General features: G+C 42.0%; 1 protein-coding gene across 1 annotated transcript in view; it reads right to left on the minus strand.

Moving 5' to 3' along the window:
- TACR1 (tachykinin receptor 1) overlaps positions 1-13,685 on the minus strand; it is a 157,807-nt gene extending 144,122 nt beyond the window's left edge. Inside the window, exon 1 of the mRNA XM_033175242.1 lies at positions 12,705-13,685. Within this exon, the coding sequence (XP_033031133.1) occupies positions 12,705-13,093 (389 nt within the window). The 5' untranslated portion in view covers positions 13,094-13,685. The remainder of the gene's footprint in view (positions 1-12,704) is intronic.
- Positions 13,686-21,066: the final 7,381 nt, after the last annotated feature.

The raw sequence follows: 21,066 nt of genomic DNA on the forward strand, positions 1-21,066 counted from the left end.
AAGAAAGAAAAAGAAAGAAAGAAAGAAGTCTTGGCTTGAAATAATTCCTAAGAATTGACAATAGTGGTGCTTGGGCAGCGAGATGAGCATTGATTTTACATTTATTTTTCTTCAAAGTATTTTTTTGTAAGTTGCTAATTCTCTTTAATATGTAATATTTTATGATTTATCCATAATTTAACTATATTAAACTATAATTTAAACTAAAATGTGATCAGAAAAACATTGGAGTTGTGCAGGTAATATTCAACAGTAAGTTATTTTTCTTAAAAAATGAAAAAAAGGGGGCTTAAGTTCTTACCTAAATGAACAGCCTCAAGAGTCCTTTCAGGATCCTTCTGGACTCATCTGCTTAATCAGAATGTTAGTAATTTGCATTTTTTCTATTGCTGTACTCATCAACTGTTTTATATACAGCAGTTTTTGTTTTCATCTGCTTCATCTCCATTTTTCAGTCACTGACATTTATTGAAGCTGTGCTATTTTCAAAATGCTGAGGAAGGATTGGGAGGAAATGAAGCAAGGAATTTTTATCCAGGTGTAGACAGAAAAAAAGAAAGGAAAGATGCAGACAAAGAAAAAAGGATGAAAGCTTCCAGATGACATGGGGGTCCAGACAGACCCTGGCAGAAAGCCCAGCTCTTGGAAAACTGGCCCTCACCCCAGGATTTGTAAACAGCACAAATTCATTGATGAAGATGCAGGAGAGGTGAAGAATTTGCCTTGGCCATCTCAGCAGCACTGCCCTGCTGCCCTTAACCCCAACCCACTGGACTGGCTGAGAATATATTCTACAGTCCCTTCTTAACATCCTTCCAGGTTGTAAAGATATTATATATTTATCAAGACAATTAGTGACTTATAAGAAGTCTGAAGAAGACGGAAGCAAATACCCAAACAGATACGGAATTCACTAGCACCTCAGGGCAAAGGTAATTCCGCCTGTGACAGGAAAAGGTCTTTCAACAGCAGTTTGACAGCTCATGGTGACAGACCCTTCCCTTGCCCGCCCCCCAGTATCCTCCAGCAGATCCCTTGGTGGATACCTGGGACTATTTTTTGAAAGCCAAACTCTGGATACTTCTGTATTACCTAAACTCCAGCACCTCCTACATTCTGTATTGGCACAGTTCCGAGGACTAAGTTTGTTTTAATTCTCTACAATCTTTCCTGTTCAAGGAGTAGGTAACTAGAATGAACACATTCCCGTTTTAAGATACAAATGGGACCTTGCAGGTAGAAATACGTCCATATTGTTGTACCTTAGTGTGATTTTAATTAGCTGCTCTTCTCTTGGTTCAACTCAACTTACTAAATTGAATTGGCTATGAAGGGAATGGAGCAGTAATTTGGGATCCTGCATTTGTGAGGCAGGATTGGGGAGTGCCTCAATGCACACTCTAGCTGGTTATAGCATTATTGGAGGGAAACCACCAAAAACGAAGTGGATAGTATTTGTGCCTTCTTTGCATTCTGCCTAAAGTCTTAGGATGCCAGTGTCCTAATTGGATCATTGAAAATCTATGATGGCTTTGATTTGGCAGGTAATCTAGCTGAATCTTTAACACATTGACTTCCAGATCCCTCATCATTCTAGCTGGGAAGAGAAAGGAACTTCAGGAACAAATTTAAACAATGAAATTTGTTAAATGATGAAAATTTCAGTAAAGTTTTCTTTTATCTTCCTAGCTCGTGTTTGAAGAACCCAGTTAAGTTGTTGAGCTAACTCGTATTTCAAGCTCAGGGCTGCATTCATTTTGGTTCCCATCACGAATTCTAAAGGCATTTGAACGTTCCCCTTGGCTAGCTGGGACTATTTAGAAGAGTATCTCAGTTGTTTGTAGGATTTTCTTTTGTTTAAACATTTTCAGAGTCAGACAAATTCTTTTATGAAAACATATTAACTATTCAAGTGGATGTTTCTCCACAGTAAAATAAAATTAGTAAATCATACAAAGTGGGTATTTAAGCTGATGCTCCTAATCTCCTCACATGCCTGTCCGGAGCCATGAGGCCCGGAATTAGCCGACCTCTGTTGCTTGATCTCCGCAAAGCGGAGACAGGACGGCACATTCCCGGATTCTTTATTTACAAACCCTTCCCGCGCGCGCCTAAGTTTTTCCCGCGCGCGCCAAAACTGTTGCCGCGCGCGCCCAAAGCTTTTCCCGCGCGCGCCTAAGTTTTTCCCGGGCGCGCCTAAACTGTTCCCGCGCGCGCGTAAACATTTTCCCGCCCAGGAAGATATGCAGCCTAGGGCGCAGGCGCGATCCCGCGCCCGGGAAAAGTACAAACCCACGGCGCATGCGCGATTGTAACTTGAGAAGACCCAGCCCCCGTCACTGCCCTGGCCCAACCTCTTCCCCTGCCAGCCTATATAAGGCATGACCCTGCATTCAATAAACGAGACTTGATCAGGCTACTTGTCTTGTCTCCATTTCTTGTGTTTTCTTGTCTCCTCCATTCCCACTCCCCCTTCCAGGGCCCGTTCGACTGTCCTGCGGGTCGGGACACATGCCACTCAATGTGTACATGAGGGTTTTAAAAATTAGTGTCTCAATTATATTCTATGATAGAGAGAACAGAGGTGTTGCTAGCATGACTGCTCAGCACCCTCCCCTCATGAGCTTAGACAGCTGTGTGATTTGTGAAGGTGGCTGCCCATCAGTCCATCTGTGGCTTAGGGCACTGGGTTGAGCTGTAAAGGCAGAGTATCATTACAGATTATTTTTTATTATCTGAAATAATGGCAATAAAGTGGAAGGGAAGGTGAAGAAACCCAGCACTCCTAGAGCTATGAAAAAGCCATAAGGCTCTGGCCTGAAGGGGAAACCCAGTTAATCTAAAGAAGGAATCTCTAATCATCCAGTTGAAGGATTCAAGGGTACTAGGTGGTTTTCAGGCTCCAGGAAGAAGGTTCCTGCCACTGACGACCTCATGCCAAGAGGCAAGGAAGCTGCTATGTAGACCTTCTTTATAAGAGTACAGGTTGGAACCATACCGAGAGCCTGGTTTTGTTAAACCCAACACATGCTACCCTATTTTTGATGATTTATGTGGGTAAATAGGATACACCCAGAAAAAATCTGGCACATATTTTTCATGACCTCAAAATCTCAAAAAGGGAACTTCAGGACAAGGTCTTGTGGTGATTCTTTTTTCTTTTTGGTCATTTTTTTCATGTTAATAGAAAGGTAAAATGTAGGCTATAGTTCACTTTAATCAGGTAGATAAAGGATGCAAACCAGGGGTGGGGTGAGGCTGTGCATGATTCCATCTATGTGAATCAGTTAAGGATTTACACTGGAACTACAAAACTCAATTCCAGTGGAAAAGCGTGAGTGGACTCTGTAGGCACCAGGCAGATGGAGCTCCACCGTGAGAGGGGCTCAGGTATTGGGATGCAGCTCTGGGCAAGACCCCTGTGAGGCATAGCCAGATTTGGGTCTCCAACTAAACCCCTGATTCCAGAACCTTGGCTGCCTCTTACAGAGAAGATGATTCTACCACTTTTGTTTGTATGACTTTGTAACTCTAAGAAGACATTTTAAAAAAGTAAGTAGGCAATAAAGAAATGGTACTTCTATGTAAGTAGTGCATGTGTAGTAGTGAGTTCTGTGATCGATACACGTTCCTTTGTATGTGATTTGCTTTTAAGATGTTGGAAATGAGAATCTGATATATTAGAGAATTTGACTTACAAGATTTGCAATTTTAATTGTAACACCTAGGAAGATTTAACGAATTAATTTTGTAGTCAATGTTTGGATGCTCAGGAGAACCTGAATTTATCCGTTTAATTCTCAGGAGGTTGAAATGCTTTAAGATAATTTGTATGCTAAATTTAGAAGTTTTGATTTGTTAGTCTTACAAGAGCTAAGTAAGTCCTGTGAAAGATTTTGTTTCTTCTGTTTGTAAGTCTTCCTGTTAGGGATTTTAAGATTTTAACAAAGCCAGATGTATCAAATTTGTGAGTATAGTTTGTAATGCTTCGAGGAATTTAATTAATCAAGTTTATAAATACTGTTTACATTTTTAAAGATTATTTGATTTGTTATGCTTATAAAAATTGTGACTAACAAAAATATGTAAGGTTGATTTGATTAAGTTTGAAAATTGTGTTCAAATATTTAGTTGGAAGTATTCTGTCTCATGTTTAACAATTTATTGAGCTTTAGTCAAAGAACAAAGGCAAATGAATGTTTCATACTTTAACACACACAAACTAGATTTATAAGAAAACTTCCATGATTTATAAAACACGTTCAAAGGCTTAAAAAGCACTGTAACTTCAACAAATTGAATATCAGTTAAAACTTACGCAGCTGTAAGAGCTTTTTGCAATGAACGCATTCTCATTCAGATATTAAATAATGATTCTCACTCCATATAAGGGTGGTGACTTTGTGACATAAAGGATTGGAAATGAATGTTTAGGGGATGGTATAAAAGAAAACATTTGGGTTTTCTGGACCTTGATATACAACTGGTAGATTGTGTGTACATTTCCAAAGATGGAAAGAATGCTGAAAAGCATTTAGCAAGAGATTTGCTGACCCAGTCAGGACAGTTTTAAACTACCATCTTTAGGGGAAGAACATAAGTGTTTACCCTGTAGCTATTGTACTTGATGTAGAAGGAATCCAGGAGGAGGCTGAGACAAGAATGGACTTGTATAATGGATATGATTGTTTGTCACAGTTTACTAGAGAGTATAATATCAATTACTATTAACTGATATTTTAGAGGACGTCAGGCAATAAGTTAGAGGCTTTTCAAATCTTTCCCTCTCTCCTTGCAACAGTATTCTACAAGGTAAGTTTCATTATATCCATTTTATCAGTTGAGGAAACTAGGGGCCCAGAGAGGTTAAACATCTTGCATATGTACACTTATGCAAGTGGTAGAACCAGCACTGGAACCCATCACTTGGGCTCTTGCTTAACCATTCTACTGCCAAAGGCTAGGAGTAAGGTTATTAAAGGGCATGCTCATACAAAGGACATGAAAGGCACTCAACAGGGAATCTCAAATATTAAACATAGTGATAAAGCTGAATTGGAAAGTAGGTTAAGAACTATACAAGAGAAGGGCAGGAGATGAGGCCTAGGGCTGCTTAGACAAATTTCCTTGAGCAGTTCATATGCTGCATTAAAACGCATGCTGTTGAGTATGTCTCCAGGCCATCATTAAAGCACCTCTTCATCCTTGGTACTCCTCATCCAGACAGTCTCATATTTCTCCTTCCACTGAGGTGGAATTGAAGTCTCTCAAGGTGGCAAGAGGGAAGTTTGGGGGCAATGTAAGCCAGTTCCCCAGTCTGTCTCACATACATAGGACCTCACATGCACAATTGCATTCTGGAATTTTCCTGTGTCTTTGGTATTTTAATATGGTGTGAACAATCAGACAACTACTGTGGATGTAGGAGTTGGAGGGCTGGGTGGAGGGTAGGTTTCTGCTGGTTTCACCTCAGCAAGGACAAGTAAAGGGGAGAGTGCACCTGCTGCTAGTGGGGGGTGTTAGAGAAAAATCCAGGGGGTTGACAGCAGTTAGGCCAGGGAAGCGCCCATAAAATGGAGGAGGTGCTTATACTTTTCATCTCTCTGAGTTTCCGGTATGCCTGGGTAGACTGGAGGTAGGATGGAAATGATAAGCACCTCCTCCAATTGGAAGTCTTTTCCTGGGGCACAATACCTGTTGAGGGTGGCAAGGTATGGGTCAGGTGTCCTGTGGGGCTCAGTCAACTGGAGTGTGGAAGAGGTAAGTATGAGTTAGAAGCCATGGTTATTCTAGAACAGGGGATTCTGAATCAAAAGCATTCTATTTTGTAACAAACCTTTATGGTAGGCAGAAATTTGGCCCAGTTTTTCTTTTGCATCAAGGCATAGCATCATAAGTGTACTGTACGGTCTGCCTGAGGCATGGGGTCTGGTTTTCAGATTTTGGCTGATGTGTGCAGAAGAGAAGCATGGTCAGTTTGCCCATGACGCACACATTTTAATGAGTACCTACTCTGTGCCAGGCACTTGGATAGGTGCTGGGAACAGGAAACCAAATAAGGGATCTCTGTTTTCATGGAGCTTGCAGTCTAGTGAGCAGGGAGGTGTGGGAGACATAGACAAGGTACAGACATTTGCAACACCATGGGATAAACGCTGTGGAAATATAAGGACACTTCAGCTAGACTTGCAGGTCAAGGGCAGCATCTTAGTATAAGCACTAAGCTAAGTCAAAGAGGACACAAGGTCACTAGGGAGGATGCCAGTCCAAGGTGTCTAGGTGATCCTAGACAGAGTGATGGTAGCAAGGTAGCTCCGTTCTGGTCATCTCCTTTTAAAAGGACCATTAACAAATGGAAATAACCAGTAGAGACTAATGATGATGTAAAGTTGGAGGAACCAGGGACAGTTAACCAGAGTTGGGGACACTTCAAGATAAATAGAAGCTTAATATCTTATCCTTATACTTACTGGAAAGCCTGCTACATGGAAGAGGTCTGAGACAAGTAAGAGCAGTCTAAAACCAAAGAGGCAGATTTCATTTTAAGGAAAGGAATAATTTTGTGATGATTTAATAATTTATTGAATTTAACAAATGGAAAAAATTGAGTGGAATATTTAAGCAGAGTTTGGTACTTTTATAATGGCCCTGTTTGGAAAGTTGTGGGGTTGAACTTTTATTTAGGTGGAATATTGTCAATTTTCCTCAAAATATTGCCTCTAATATTTTCTCTTGTGTGATAGGACTCTTACATTGCTTTTCTGCCTCCAGTGACAGTTTTTCTTAAATAAGTTATCATCCAAAAGCCACCAAGTGCAGGAACATGTAGGCAGATGTCTAAGGCACACAAAAGCAAATTGCATGGGTCTCCAAGCTGTGAGGGGGTGGAGAGTGGGAGGACAATGCTAAAAGAAATTGTTTCTAATCGCTCTTCCAGGTCGAAACAGAATCCTCATTGGCATCATGAGGATTAAATGAGATAATGGACTGGAGGGAACATAAATAAAAGGTATCATTATCAATTTTATTAACATAAAACTTCCTTTCTAGTTTCTAAATGATGGATATTAATAAATTATTATGAGTATTCCCAATCCAGTGTTCTTGAAATTAGTTAAAAAACAAAACTCCACATTCATTTCTCTGTGCCTTGCTGCCCCTCTTCCTCTTTGTCCTTTTCCTCCTCTTCTTTCTCTTCATTCTCTTTCATTCTGTCTCCTCCTTCTCTTTTCTCTCCCCTCCCTACTCTCTCCCCTGTTGCCTTCCCTCTCCTTCTGCTTCTCTTTTTACCAGGAAGTCTTTCCTATATTCCCAAGGGTAGTTCTTTGCTCTAACTCTGCTCTCTCTGCATGGCATTGATTGCATTGGGTTATATGCTGTTTGTGACCTTGTTACACTCCAAAGACTCAGATCACAATGGCAAAGTCACGTCTTACTGCCTCAGAATATGGCACACAGTAAGTGCTCAATAGCGGTTTGATGGATGGACGGATGGATGAGTGAGGAGAAAGGCCATTCCCTTCACTGCCATCTAATTTCATTTCCTCTTACCATTCTGTGCTGATACTGTCTCTTTGATCCCTGGCTTTTCATTCTCTCCCACCTCACTTCTCAAGTTTCTTTTCAGGTATTCCAACTAATCATTATATTTTAGCATTAAATTCAACATAGAGTATTCTCATTTTCTTCCAGGCAACTCCTCAATTCATTCCCTGATTCACCTGTGAATTCACTTCAGTTGAATCAATCTGTCATTGACCCGAGGCACTTTGCAACATTTGACTTCCATGCTTCTGTCATACAGCTTCTTCTACCTGAAATGTCATTTCTTTTTTTTATCATCTTCTCTAAAAATCTTATCTAATCATCAAGGACCAACTCAATTGCCCTGTCTTGAGGTCTTCCTTGATCATTCGTCACTGCTGGGCAAGATGTCCCTCCTCTTGTCTCCTATAGAATATAACTGTACAACCCATATTAAACATTTTACTTAATACCTTATATTTTAGTTATCTCTAAATCAGTCTTATTTGCCCTCATATATAGCCCTTTGAGGGAAGAAACAAGGCTGTGAGTTAGGAAACATCACCTTACCTTGATGGCATCAATCTTTTTCTGAATATCTTTTTCTAAGTTTGATGGTGTTTCTGTCTCATGATCCTCATTCTAATTCAGCAACAATAATAGTAACAGCGTCTTGTGCTTTTACTATGTGCTTTTATGTTGAGAATTATTCTTTATTTGCATCGAATTAAAACTATGATTTCTTCCAGTTTCTTTAAAAAGTAACACCCTTGACCATTCAGGACACTGCAGGCTCCCAGGAGTCGGGAAGAGAGTGTGGCGAGTGTAATGGAGCAGCTTCAGAGAGGAGGTGGGCATTGAACCTCTTGAGGAAAGGTCCTGAAATCTAAATGACCCATCTAAGAATTAACAAACTCCATTTTGATCCACATCAGTGCTGACATTGGAAAAGACAGGGCCAGTTGTGGCCAATGAGCTTCTAGTGAATGGCCATTCACAGCATTACAGCAGTGCATGGTAATGGGTTTCCAGGGATATCTGAATTAGTGCAAAGGATCCCGGAATTTAAGTCCCCCGCCAGGTGCGGTGAGGAAAGACTGCTCTGAGATAAACAATGAGATTGCAGTTCAGCCAACAAGGTAAAGTTCAAGGACAGATTGCAGGTCTAATAGAGACCTGGAAAGCAGGATATTTAAATCGGTACTGAGTATGGCTGGGACAGAGTGTATAGACACCAGAGTTCAGTGGACAAAATTTTTGTGATTTATGCATACTTTTGTTCTAGGTTCCTCTTTCACGTTATCAGCTCTCTCAGAGAACTCAATGCCTCTTTTGCCTTCAATCATTACTCTCTCTGGGTAACTATATGTTTTAGCCTCAGAGAGACCATCTCTATTTGGAGTCTGAGTGAGCAACTGTTACCTTTCATTTTGCTGAAATTATACTTGCCCCTACCAGGTAGAGAAGCAGTGATACCAGGTCAGTGCTTGTCTGAACCTCCCTGTTGCTCCTGTTGTTATGTGCATGATTTCAAATCAGGTTATCTGCTGCCCATTACCCAGTTCCCTGCAGGGCTTAGGGATTGCCTCCCTTCCTCTATTCCCTTCTTAGATTCTGCTCCACAGTACTTGCCAGAGCATCATAATAGAACCAGTAATTGTCACCAACTCCTGAAAACGGGGGCTAGGGGAATGAGGACATTGAGGGGGGGAGTCATCACCTCTCTGTGTCCCCCATTTTCAAATTTCATGAAACATCACACATACCTTTTAGTTTTATAGTTGTAAAGAATTTTTAAATTCTGAGAGAAATTATAGAGTTTCAATAGCTAAAATCCCTGGTATTTGTTGGAGTTTAGATAGAGGTAAACCTGATCTTATTTAGCTATATTTGTCTCTAAAACATTTTTAAATTCTAGGTAACCACTGCCTTCAAAAAATAAAATTATTTCTAACGGAGATATTTCTTCCCTCCTCTCCTCTCCTATCCCCTTCCCATTTCCTGCTTTTCTTCCCTCTCCTCTCCTTCTCCTCTCTTCCTGTCCTTTCCCCCCTCCCTTTTTTCCCTTCCCTGCCCCTATCCCACCATTTATAGAAAGACTACAGGAAACATTTAAATTAGTACTGCAATCTGCAGCTGAAGTTTTTTCTCTGCATATACTTGGTTCTAATAGGGAATTTGGCAAAGTTAGTTTGACACAACAATTCCTTTAAAAATCCTTTAAAATGAGAAGATATAGCTTTTTTAAAAAGTCATTTTATTTGATGTAGTAATTCTACTTATTGGGATCTATCCTAAGAAAATAATTAAGAAGGCAAAACAAAGTTATCATATATAAATATTCCTTAGATTATTAATTATAATCACAAAAATCTAGGAATGAACTAAATACACAATAGTAGAGAAATGACTACATAAATAATAATAGCATATTCACATAATAGAATAGTATGAAGCCATTAATATCATGTTTCTGAAAACTTTTGAATAACACAGGAAGGTGTTATTAATGTCTTTCATTAATACCAATGGAAAAACGTAGGCTAAAAAATTATATAGAATCTAACCTCAATTATGTAGTGTACTAGTCATAAAAGAGAAATTCAAATGTTAGCAGGTGTTGTTTGTGGTCGGTTAGGTAAGGGGGACTGGATTTTTGTGCTCTTCATATTTCCCAAGTCTTCTGCAGTGAACAGGTTTAATTTTACAATCAGGAAAACCACACTGCTGTTATTTTTAAAGACTTGATTCAAAGGTTGTCTGTTAAAAATTCAAGGAATATACAAACAGCTGATTTAATATTTCCTCTTAGTCTGCATTTCCATGCTGGAGAAAGGAGAGATAACTTACAGGGAGAGGACTTAAATCTTCCTTTCTTTCCAGGAGAGAATGGATGACCACACATGTAGGAAATACATTCACTGGAAAGCCTGAGGGGATGAGTTTATAGTGTGCTCACCAGGCTAAGCAAGGAAAAACAGAAGGAGCACTTGGCAGACATAGAGACAGAGACCTGAAGTCCCATCCCTAATTCTGCCTTGAACTCTAATCGTAGGCATGCCATTGATAACCTCCCTGGGCTGTATCTGTATGTTGGAAACATGGTGACATTCCCTGTTGCTGTCATTTCCTAAAGCTCTGGCATCTGAGAACTTTTGATCTCACTGAGCAGGTATCACAGAGGGTCAGGGCTCTGTGATGGTTTACTTGGAGAAAAACAACAATGGAGCTGAAATCTGGCTCCTTGCCCAATCCACTGTGCGGACTCTGACTCTTATCCCCACCCCTAACCTTCTAAGTTCCAGAGGAAAGATCAGGGCTGCAGAACATGTTTCTGTGTAAGCCAAAAGGAGAGAGCTGTCTGCTGGTGCTCCATCAGCTACTGCAAGCTCCAGCTCACACTGATTGACAGGTCTTCCTAGAGCTTGTGCAAAGCCCCAGTGCAGAAAAAACAAACAACCCCCTCCCCAAAAAAACTTCCCCTCTAATTTAGGGGGCATCAAGAGAGTGTGTGAAAGGCTTAAATAGCATCAGGTTTCACTACCCAGATATTCACTTATATATCATGCTATTGACTTTTTTAAGTTTAAGGAAGTTGTCATGAGATTAAAGGAGCATGTCAATGCAGAAAGATTTACAGGTGTACCTCACTTTCAGCAAACTGACTATCTGAAAATCAGTGTAGTAGGAAAGATAAATTTGCAAAATAATTCATTTCACTCCCACTTTGAGTAATTGGTTTACCATCTACATTTAAAATATACACTGATTTTGCACAATCTGTTTTACATAAAACATAGTAAGCACATAGGAGCTGCATACAGAGAGATGTACATGGAACTAGCAAATCGGTATTTGGACACCACTGCAAAGGATGGAAATGAAGATTGCCCTGATTCTAAAAGTGTTCATTGACTACAGGAGCTAAAAAAGCCTTCTAATAAATTGCAAGTTATAAACAATCTTTATGCAAAGAGGGTTAATAGTTTGGATTTTTTTTTTTAAGTTTTGTCTTAGCTCCTTCTTTGGGTTTCTCACATTCAGTTATCTCAGGAAGGACATCAAAAGAATCCATTTTGAAATCACAGTGGTAGGTGATTTAAACACACTTTCACATCTCAGGTAAACATTTAACACCTGTGCACACATAGACATATACATTGGAGACCTAAGATACTCACAAAGGAGACAATACCAATAGAGCTGTGCTACAATAATCAGTTTTCCATCATGTTACCTGAAGAGCCATTTATTCCAGAATACCAGCCCCAGTGTTTGAAATGCCAACCTTTTCACTTTCAATCAGCTTCGGGAACCCTAACATGTTGGTTGCAGGAACGGAAGAGCTCTCAAATGCCTTTGCCAAGCATGTTTCTCTGTGGATAGAGACAGGCTAAATACATAACTTTTGCATTGTAGGAGAAATTTAGAGCACCTCTTGGTAAGCTCCCTGGATCCCTATCTGTGGAGTTTCTTAAGGATAGCATAGTTGTCTCTCATTCCTGAATTAGAATTCCTAGCATTATAGAGTAAACTGAATTAGAATTCTGAGTATCTTATGATACTGATGAAATGCTCTTTCACACACACACACACACACACACAACCAACCAACCAACCAACCAACAACAAAAAAACTGGAGAGTTGCAGTGGGAGCAGAAAGTTCTAGAATCCTCTAGGTGTACTTAAAACATGAAGGCAACAAGAGGCTGTCTGACAGAATAATAGGCTGGGAGGAATTTACAAAGCCCCATCCAGGGTCTAGTCCCTTGACCAAGCCCTAGGTATTGTTTGCAGCCTGCAAGGGTAAAGGGGAGAAGGAATATATGAAAAGGAGCAAAGCAGAAGTTGAAAGTTTGGGGAAGATGAGTGAAGAAGAGATGAAGAAAGGGGAGTTAAATGAAGAAAAGGGGGATGTGTGTTGAAAGGAAGAGAGATTAGTGATGGGTAAACAAGAGGAGAAAAAATGTTAAAATAGATAAGATGAAGTTCCCATCAACAACTGACTCAGTTGATATCAGCAAAAAAAAAAAAAACAAAAAACAAAAAAACAAAAAACCCTCAGAGCATGGGTGGCCAATCTTCCCCTTGACCCGTACCCCATCCAGCCCCAAACCTCATAGCAATGCCATGGTTCTCTATGAGCACTTTCTCGCCTTTTCACAAAGGCTAATCTCACCTATCAAAGGCCACAGCCGTCATGGAGTAGATACTGGCGAAGACAGCCGCGATGGGGAAGAAGTTGTGGAACTTGCAGTAGAACAGGCCGTAGTACCATTCGTTGTGGACAGCATAGGTGAAGTTCACCACTGTATTGAATGCAGCCATGGAGGCCTCCGCGAAGGCCAGGTTCACCAGAAAATAATTGGTCACTGTCCTCATTCTTTTGTGGGCTAAGATGATCCACATCACTACCACGTTGCCCACCACAGAGGTCACCACAATGACCGTATAGGCAGCTGCCCAAAGGACAATTTGCCAGGCTGGTTGCACGAACTGATTGGGTTCCGAGGTGTTAGTGGAGATGTTTGGGGAGAGGCCTGAGTCCACCGGGAGGACGTTATCCATTTTGAAGCTAGGTGGTAAAACCTTACTATCTGTACACAACCCCCTTCTGTAGTAGAGTCCTGTGGCTGGCGCCTGGGGCTCAGGGTCCTGCTTAAGTCGGACAGGAGGGTGGGAGGCTCTTTCTGGGCAGCACTCTTTTTGAAATCCGAACTGGCGCTCAGAATATAAACGCTTCTGGATGCGCTGCCTGCCTGCCCGCGGTGGCTCTGAATTCCTCCACTTTCAAGCTTCAGGAGGCATTTGAGTTCAGAAGTCTGGAGACAGCATCTCTCTTGCGTTAAACTGAAAAAGGGAAAGAAATTCCACCGGTCATGGTTCTAAGAAGCAAGAGATCCCCGCCTTTATGATTTATGCACCTGCTGCTCCCTGCAACTCCTATTTCTCCTTCCTCCGCCGTGAAAGGCAAAGCCCTGTGCTATATGAGGACTTAGGAGCGAAGTGGGCGCCCACTGCAGCGCGACCTGTAAAAGTTCTGAGCCTATGGTCAGGATTCTGGAGCTCCGTGGCCAGCTGGAGATTTTTCCTTCGCTTTTGCTGCCGCTGCCGCCGCCTGCAGTTTCGCGGGCACCTCTGGGTTCGGGTTGCTCAGCTCGGCAGTTAGCTGCGCACGAGGCTTTTATAACCCGCTGCAGAGACGTCACTGCGAAGGGGCAGTACCTGGGCTGCGTACTCGCCAGTCCCGGTGCGCAGCGCGGCAGCTGCGCCAGCTGTTGACAACTATCTCATTCCACCGCCGCAGCTACCACGCCTTTTGCTGCTTGCTACTTGCCGTGGGAGTCTGCGAGCCGGGAGCCCCACGCACTCCGCGAGGGGGCAGTAGGTGGCTTCGAAGTAACTGAGACAGATGTGGTCCGCAGCTGGAATAGTCGTTGCACTAGGGGTGCTGGGAGGAAGGAAAGATTTGGGAAACAGCTGGAGTGGAGGACAATCAGCTTCCAGGGAGGGAAGCCCAGAGCCCCGCGACAGCTCTGCAGAGGCGGCCTGCCTGTGGCAATGGGAAACGGGCATGTGTGGGGGCGATGTGCCAGCGCCGCGCGCCGGGCCGCACTCCAGCTACCGAGAGGCCCGAGGCGACTCCCTGGTCCAGGTGTCCCGAAAACAACTTTCCTGAGACTGTGTTTAGGAAACACCCCCACAAAATATCTAGCTCCATTCCCTGGCGAGCTGATTCACCTGGGAAGTGACAGACTCTAAGCTTTGAGGACACTTTCCTCAGCCACCCTGGTGACTGGGCCCCACGTTCCAGGAGAAGCTCCATTTGAGCCCTCCACCTGACCCCTCTGGATGAGCCTCTGCTCAAGCACTGGCGACAGGGCTGAGCTCCCTGAGAAGCTTGGTGAGTGCAGAAGCCACACTCATAGGCAGCTTGTCGCTCAGACGCGCGGCTCTGGGCTCTCCGCCAGCACCCACTGCGGCGCTGCATTTGCCTCCCGGGGACCTGGCAGCCTCCGCCTCCGAGCCTGCCAAGCCTGCAGGCCAGAGCCGAGCCCGAGGTGGCATCGGTGGTTCTTCTCCCTGTTCCCCTTCCAGGTTTGCATAGGGTCTGGAGGACAGGTCAGCCCGCCTTCTCTCCCCACCTCCATCCTGCCCTGCCATCTCGTGACTTGGAGGCCTCGTATCCCAGTCCAAGACCATTTCAAATGGTAGAACTGGTGCCAGACACTTGGAGGAGGCAGGGGAAAGACTCGCCAGTCCGTATGAACCCTTTTGGAGAAGCCAAGATGGAATGAGCTCCGCAGCGTGTTCCCGCCAGACTGCGGCAGGCCTTTCGAGTTCCGCGGAAAACTGAACCCCGGGAGTCCTCAGGGCCCCATCTACCCCTGTGCCCTGCCCCCTCCTTTCACCGCGTGGACTCGGAGCTGTGGGACGCGAGCGCGGACCGGCAGTAAACACTTGCGCACAGGTTGGAGTTGGCTCTCGCCCGCGCCCGCCTGGGAGCGGCGTTTACGCATTGGTACCGCGAGCACTCAAACCATCTCTCGGGAAGCGCTTTAAGGCTGGGAAATTTACCGCACACTTACGCTGGGCAAAAATTGGATCCCATGCTGGGGAGGGGAATCTGCTGGTTCACTCTGTTTTTTTTCGGAGCCTGGGATTTTAGCGTATATAGGAGTCGCACATTGCTTTGCCAGGTTCTCCTAGGCACCCGTAAACACTGCATAGAAAACTCCAGAGACGCCTTGAAGAGAACAGCGTCACTTTATTTAGAGCGGCTGCACAGGAGGGCTTTGTGGAAAGGAATGCCTCCTCCACCTTGGATCTCTCCTTGAGGCTTCCACCGTCTCAAAGAGCTGACAGAGAGAGGGAGGAAAAGGGAGAGGGAAGGGGATGCGGGGGGAGAGAGAGGTTGTGGGGGGGAGGGGAAACCTTCTTTATCTTTAATTTTCCTTCTAGCTGTTTAAAATTATCTTTTCCTCTTTCTCCCTGTCCAATAGAGCCAGGCTGACGTTTTCAAAAGGAACTTTACTCAGTGGTTAGGGGAGAACAAGAAAGCTAATTGAATAAAATCTAAATATGTAATATGTAATAAGAGCTAAATATAAAATAAACATGAAATAGTTAAAAAGTAAACATTAATCCATTTATCTTCCATTAGTACAGCAAGTTGATATTTTGAAGCAGGTACTGTGCTGGGCACTGGGGCTGGGGATGAACAAGCACTTACAGGATGGTGAAGGAGAAAGGAGAAGCAATTAACTATACAAAACGGGCGGTATTATGATGACCAAAGGTACTAAGCCCTGAGTGAGAAGAGAAGAGAGAGGCCACCTAACCTAAACAATGAGGGGTATCCGTACAGATGGAAGAAAATCTCATCCATGAAGAAGGGTGAAGAATGAGTTAGGATGGGAAGAGGTTGAGGGTGGAAAAAAAGCGAATATTTCAGGCAGAAGCTTTATAAATCAAACCTCGTCACTCTGCTTAAAGTCCCACAATGACTGCCCGCCTATCAGCCTGCCGGTCGGAGCCGGAGCCGGCACGGGGTGGCATCAGAGGTTCTTCTCCCTGCTCACCTTCCAGGTTTGCATAGGGACTGGAACGCAGGTCAGCCCGCCTTCTCTCCCTGCCTCCATCCTGCCTAGCCCTTGGCTAACTTTGAGGCTTTGTATGCCTGTCCAAGGCCACCTCGAATGGTGGAACTGGTGCCAGGCACTGGGACACCTACATTCCTTGCCCTGGCCTTCAACTCTGGTGTGTTGATGAGTCTGGCTTGGAGTTGCTTTTCTTTCTACTCTGGGATTTTCATGGCTGGTAGCCATCTTAGGAATCCATATGACTGCTAAAGTTAGTTTCTCTTCTAAAAAAAAAAAAAAAAAAAGCATATTCATGATGGATTCACAATTGAGGGGAAAAAAGCCTCAGCTATACAGTAGCAGAAGTTGTTTTTGGTTCATACCCATGATATGAGGAGACACCTTATCTAGCGTCACCCATCTATAAAGTAATGAATTTCCCCCTACAACTTTGCACAAATGTATAGATAAAATTCTACACATGCTATTTCCCTCCAAGAGCTGATATTCTTGTTTTCTTATCCGTTTCCCCCCTTGGTTCTTCTTTTCACTGAACATCTTCCTTGACACTCAACACAGGATCACCCATCTTAAAGTAAACCATCTTAAAGTAAACTCTGTTAACAGTGTAGTATAAATCCTTCCTTATTTGTCCAGACTCTTTAATACTATCTAGATGGAAATACAAACTTACATAATATTCACACATGTAAATGCAAATATAGAGCTTTCATTGTTGTCTGTATTTTGTTTTTCCCACTCTAAACTTTGCCCAACTGTTTCAGAGTCAACAGGTACAGATTTAACTCATTTTTCAGTGACTAAATATTACTTCTATGTTATGGATACACCATAATTTATACATTCAATTCCCTATTCATGAAAATTAACGTTGTTTCCAGTTTTTGTCACTAAAGGCAATGTAACAATAAATATTCTCTGCATCCTGGTGTGTTTTTTCTATGGGGGTAGATTCAAAGTGGAATTGCTGGGAAGTAGATTATGTTTATATTCCTATGCATATATGTATATATGTTGTGAGTTTCTATTTATGTTTGTTTATTTTTTAAAAGTTTTAAAGTTTTGTTTCTTTGAATTATTTACTATATTTTTGTACAAATAACTAAGAGTCTATACCGACTTCATATATTACTTTTTAAAGCAAAAACATGAATTATTTGCAATTTGCCCATATATTTGCACATACACAGACACCAGCATGGTTTTTAAAAGACTTTTATTTTGGGTTCAGGAGTAACATGTGCAGGTTTGTTATATAGATAAACTGTGGGTCACAGGGGTTTGGTGGACAGGTTATTTTGTCACCCAGGTAATAAGCATAGTACCTGAGGGGTAGTTTTTTGATCCTCATCCTCCTCCCGCCCTCCATCCACAAGTAGGCCCTAGTGTCTGTTATCCTTTCTGTGTGTCCATATGTACTCAGCATTTAGCTCTCACTTCTAAGTGAGAATATGCAGTATTTTGTTTTCTGTTCCTGCTTCAGTTTGCTTAGAATAATGGCCTCCATGTTGCTGCAAAGGACATGATATTGTTCTTTTTTATGGCCGTGTAGTATTCCATTTACATGTGTATATATACCATATTTATATATCCATACCACACTTTCTTTATGCAATGTACCATTCATGGGCATTTAGGTTGATTCCACGTCTTTTCTTTCTTTCTTTTTTTTTTTTTTTTGAGACGGAGTCTCGCTCTGTCGCCTGGGCTGGAGTGCAGTGACCGGATCTCAGCTCACTGCAAGCTCCGCCTCCCGGGTTTACGCCATTCTCCTGCCTCAGCCTCCCGAGTAGCTGGGACTACAGGCGCCCGCCACCTCGCCCGGCTAGTTTTTTGTATTTTTTAGTAGAGACGGGGTTTCACCGTGTTAGCCAGGATGGTCTCGATCTCCTGACCTCGTGATCCGCCCGTCTCGGCCTCCCAAAGTGCTGGGATTACAGGCTTGAGCCACCGCGCCCGGCCGATTCCACGTCTTTTCTATTGTGAATAGTTGTTGCAATAAACATATCAGGGCATGTGTCTTTGTGGTAGAACAATTTACATCCCTTTGGGTATATACCCTATAATGAGATTGCTGGGTCAGATGGTAATTCTGTTTCAAGTTCTTTGAGAAATTGCTGCACTGCTTTCTACAATGGCTGAACTAATTTACATTCCCACCAGCAGTATACAAGTGTTCCCTTTTCTTTGAAACCTTACCAGCATCTGTTACTTTTTGACTTTTTAATAATAGTCATTCTGACTGATATGGGATGGTATCTCATTGAAGTTTTGATATGCATTTCTCTAATAATTAGTGATAGTGAGCAATTTTTCATATGCTTGCTGGCCATGGGTATGTCTTCTTTTGAAAAGTGTTCATGTCCTTTCCTTACTTTTTAATGAGGTTTATTTTTTGCCTGTTAATTTAAGTTCTTTACAGATTCTGGATATTAGACCTTTGTTAGATGCATAGTTTGCAAGTATTTTTTCCCATTCTATATGTTGTCCATTTGCTCTGTTGATAATTTCTTTTGCTGTGCAGAAGCTCTTTAGTTTAATTAAGTCCTATTTGTCAATTTTTGTTTGTGTTGCAATTGCTTTTGGCATCTTACCACGAAATCTTTGCCAGGGACTAGGTGCAGAATGATATATCCTAGGTTATCTTCCAGGGTTTTTATAGTTTTACACTGAAGTCTTTAATATATCTTGAGTTAATTTTTGGATATGGTATAAGGAAGTGGTTCAGTTTCAGTATTCTGCATATGGTTAGCCAGTTACCCTAGCATCATTTATTTAATAGGAAGTTCTTTCTCCATTGCTTGCTTTTGTTGGCTTTGTCAAAGATCAGATAATTATAGGTGTATGACAGTATTTCTGAACTTTCTATTCTGTTCTAATGGTCCTTATGTCTGTTTTTGTACCAGTAGTATGCTGTTTTGATTCCTGTAACCTTGTAGTATAGTTTGAAGTCAGATATGATGTCTCAAGGTTTGTTCATTTTGTTTAGAATTACCTTGGCTATTAAGGCTCTTTTTTGGTTGCATGGGAATTTTAAAATTGTTTTTCTAATTTTGTGAAGAATGTTATTAGTTGTTTGATAGGAATAACGTTGAATCTATAAATTGCTTTGGGTAGTTTGGCCATTTTAGCAATACTGATTCTTTGTATCTAAGAGCATGGAATGCTATTTCATTTGTTTGTGTCATCTCTGATATCTTTGAGCAGTGTTTTGTAGTAGAGATTCTTGTTGTAGAGATCTTTCACTTCACTTGTTAGCTGTATTCCTAGGTATTTTATTCATTTTTTGGCATTCTTGATGAGACTGAATTCTTGATTTGGCTCTCAGCTTCGATGTGGTTGCTGTACAGAATCAGAAATGCTACTGATTTTGTACATTGGTTTTGTATCCCGATACTTTGCTGAATTTATCAGATGTAGGTGCTTTTGGGCAGAGACTGTGGGGTTTTGTAGGTATCATCTGCAAGCAGAGATAGCTTGACTTCCTCTTTTCCTATTTGAATGTCTTCTATTTATTTCTCTTGCCTGATAGCTCTGGCTAGGACATTCAGTGCTGTTGTTGAATAGGAGTGGTAACACTGGGCATCTTTGTCTTGTTCCAGTTCTCTAAGGGGATGCTTCCAGTTTTTCCCCATTCAGAATGATACTGGCTGTGGGTTTGTCATAGATGCCTCTTACTGTTTTGAGGTGTGTTCCTTTAATACCTAGTTTGCTGAGGGGTTTTAATATGAAGCGATGTTGAATTTTATCAAAAGCCTTTTCTTCATCAATTGAGATGATCATGTGGTTTTTGTTTTTAGTTTTCTTTATGTGATGAATCACATTTATTGATTTTCATAGTTGAACCAACCTTACATCCCAAGGATAAAGCCTACTTGATCATGGTGGATTAGTTTTGCTGCTGGATTGGGTTTGCTGGTATTTTGCTGAGGATTTTTGCGTCAATGTTCATCCAGGATATTAGTCTGAAGTTTTCTTCTTTGTTGTGTCTCCGCCAAGTTTTAGTATCTGAATGATGCTGGCCTCAAGGAATGAATTAGGAATTCCCTCCTCCTCAATTTTTTTTTGTTTTATTTTTATTTTTTATTTTTATTTATTTTTTTATTATACTTTAAGTTCTAGGGTACATGTGCATAACGTGCAGGTTTGTTACATATGTATACTTGTGCCATGTTGGTGTGCTGCACCCATCAACTCGTCAGCACCCATCAATTCATCATTTATATCAGGTATAACTCCCAAAGCACTCCCTCCCCGCTCCCCATGATAGGCCCAGGTGTGTGATGTTCCCCTTCCTGCGTCCAAGTGATCTCATTGTTCAGTTCCCACCTATGAGTGAGAACATGCGGTGTTTGGTTTTCTGTTCTTGTGATAGTTTGCTAAGAATGATGGTTTCCAGCTGCATCCATGTCCCTACAAAGGATGCAAACTCATCCTTTTTTATGGCTGCATAATATTCCATGGTGGATATGTGCCACATTTTCTTAATCCAGTCTGTCACAGATGGACATTTGGGTTGATTCCAAGTCTTTGCTATTGTGAATAGTGCCGCAATAAACATACGTGTGCATGTGTCTTTATAGCAGCATGATTTCTAATCCTTTGGGTATATACCCAGTAGTGGGATGGCTGGGTCATATGGTACATCTAGTTCTAGATCCTTGAGGAATCGCCATACTGTTTTCCATAATGGTTGAACTAGTTTACAATCCCACCAACAGTGTAAAAGTGTTCCTATTTCTCCACATCCTCTCCAGCACCTGTTGTTTCCTGACTTTTTAATGATTGCCATTCTAACTGGTGTGAGATGCTATTTCATTGTGGTTTTGATTTGCATTTCTCTGATGGCCAGTGATGATGAGCATTTTTTCATGTGTCTGTTGGCTGTATGAATGTCTTCTTTTGAGAAACGTCTGTTCATATCCCTGCCCACTTTTT

This window comes from Trachypithecus francoisi, unplaced genomic scaffold, assembly GCF_009764315.1.
Source record: "Trachypithecus francoisi isolate TF-2019V2 unplaced genomic scaffold, Tfra_2.0 Lachesis_group17, whole genome shotgun sequence".
NCBI lineage: Eukaryota > Metazoa > Chordata > Mammalia > Primates > Cercopithecidae > Trachypithecus > Trachypithecus francoisi.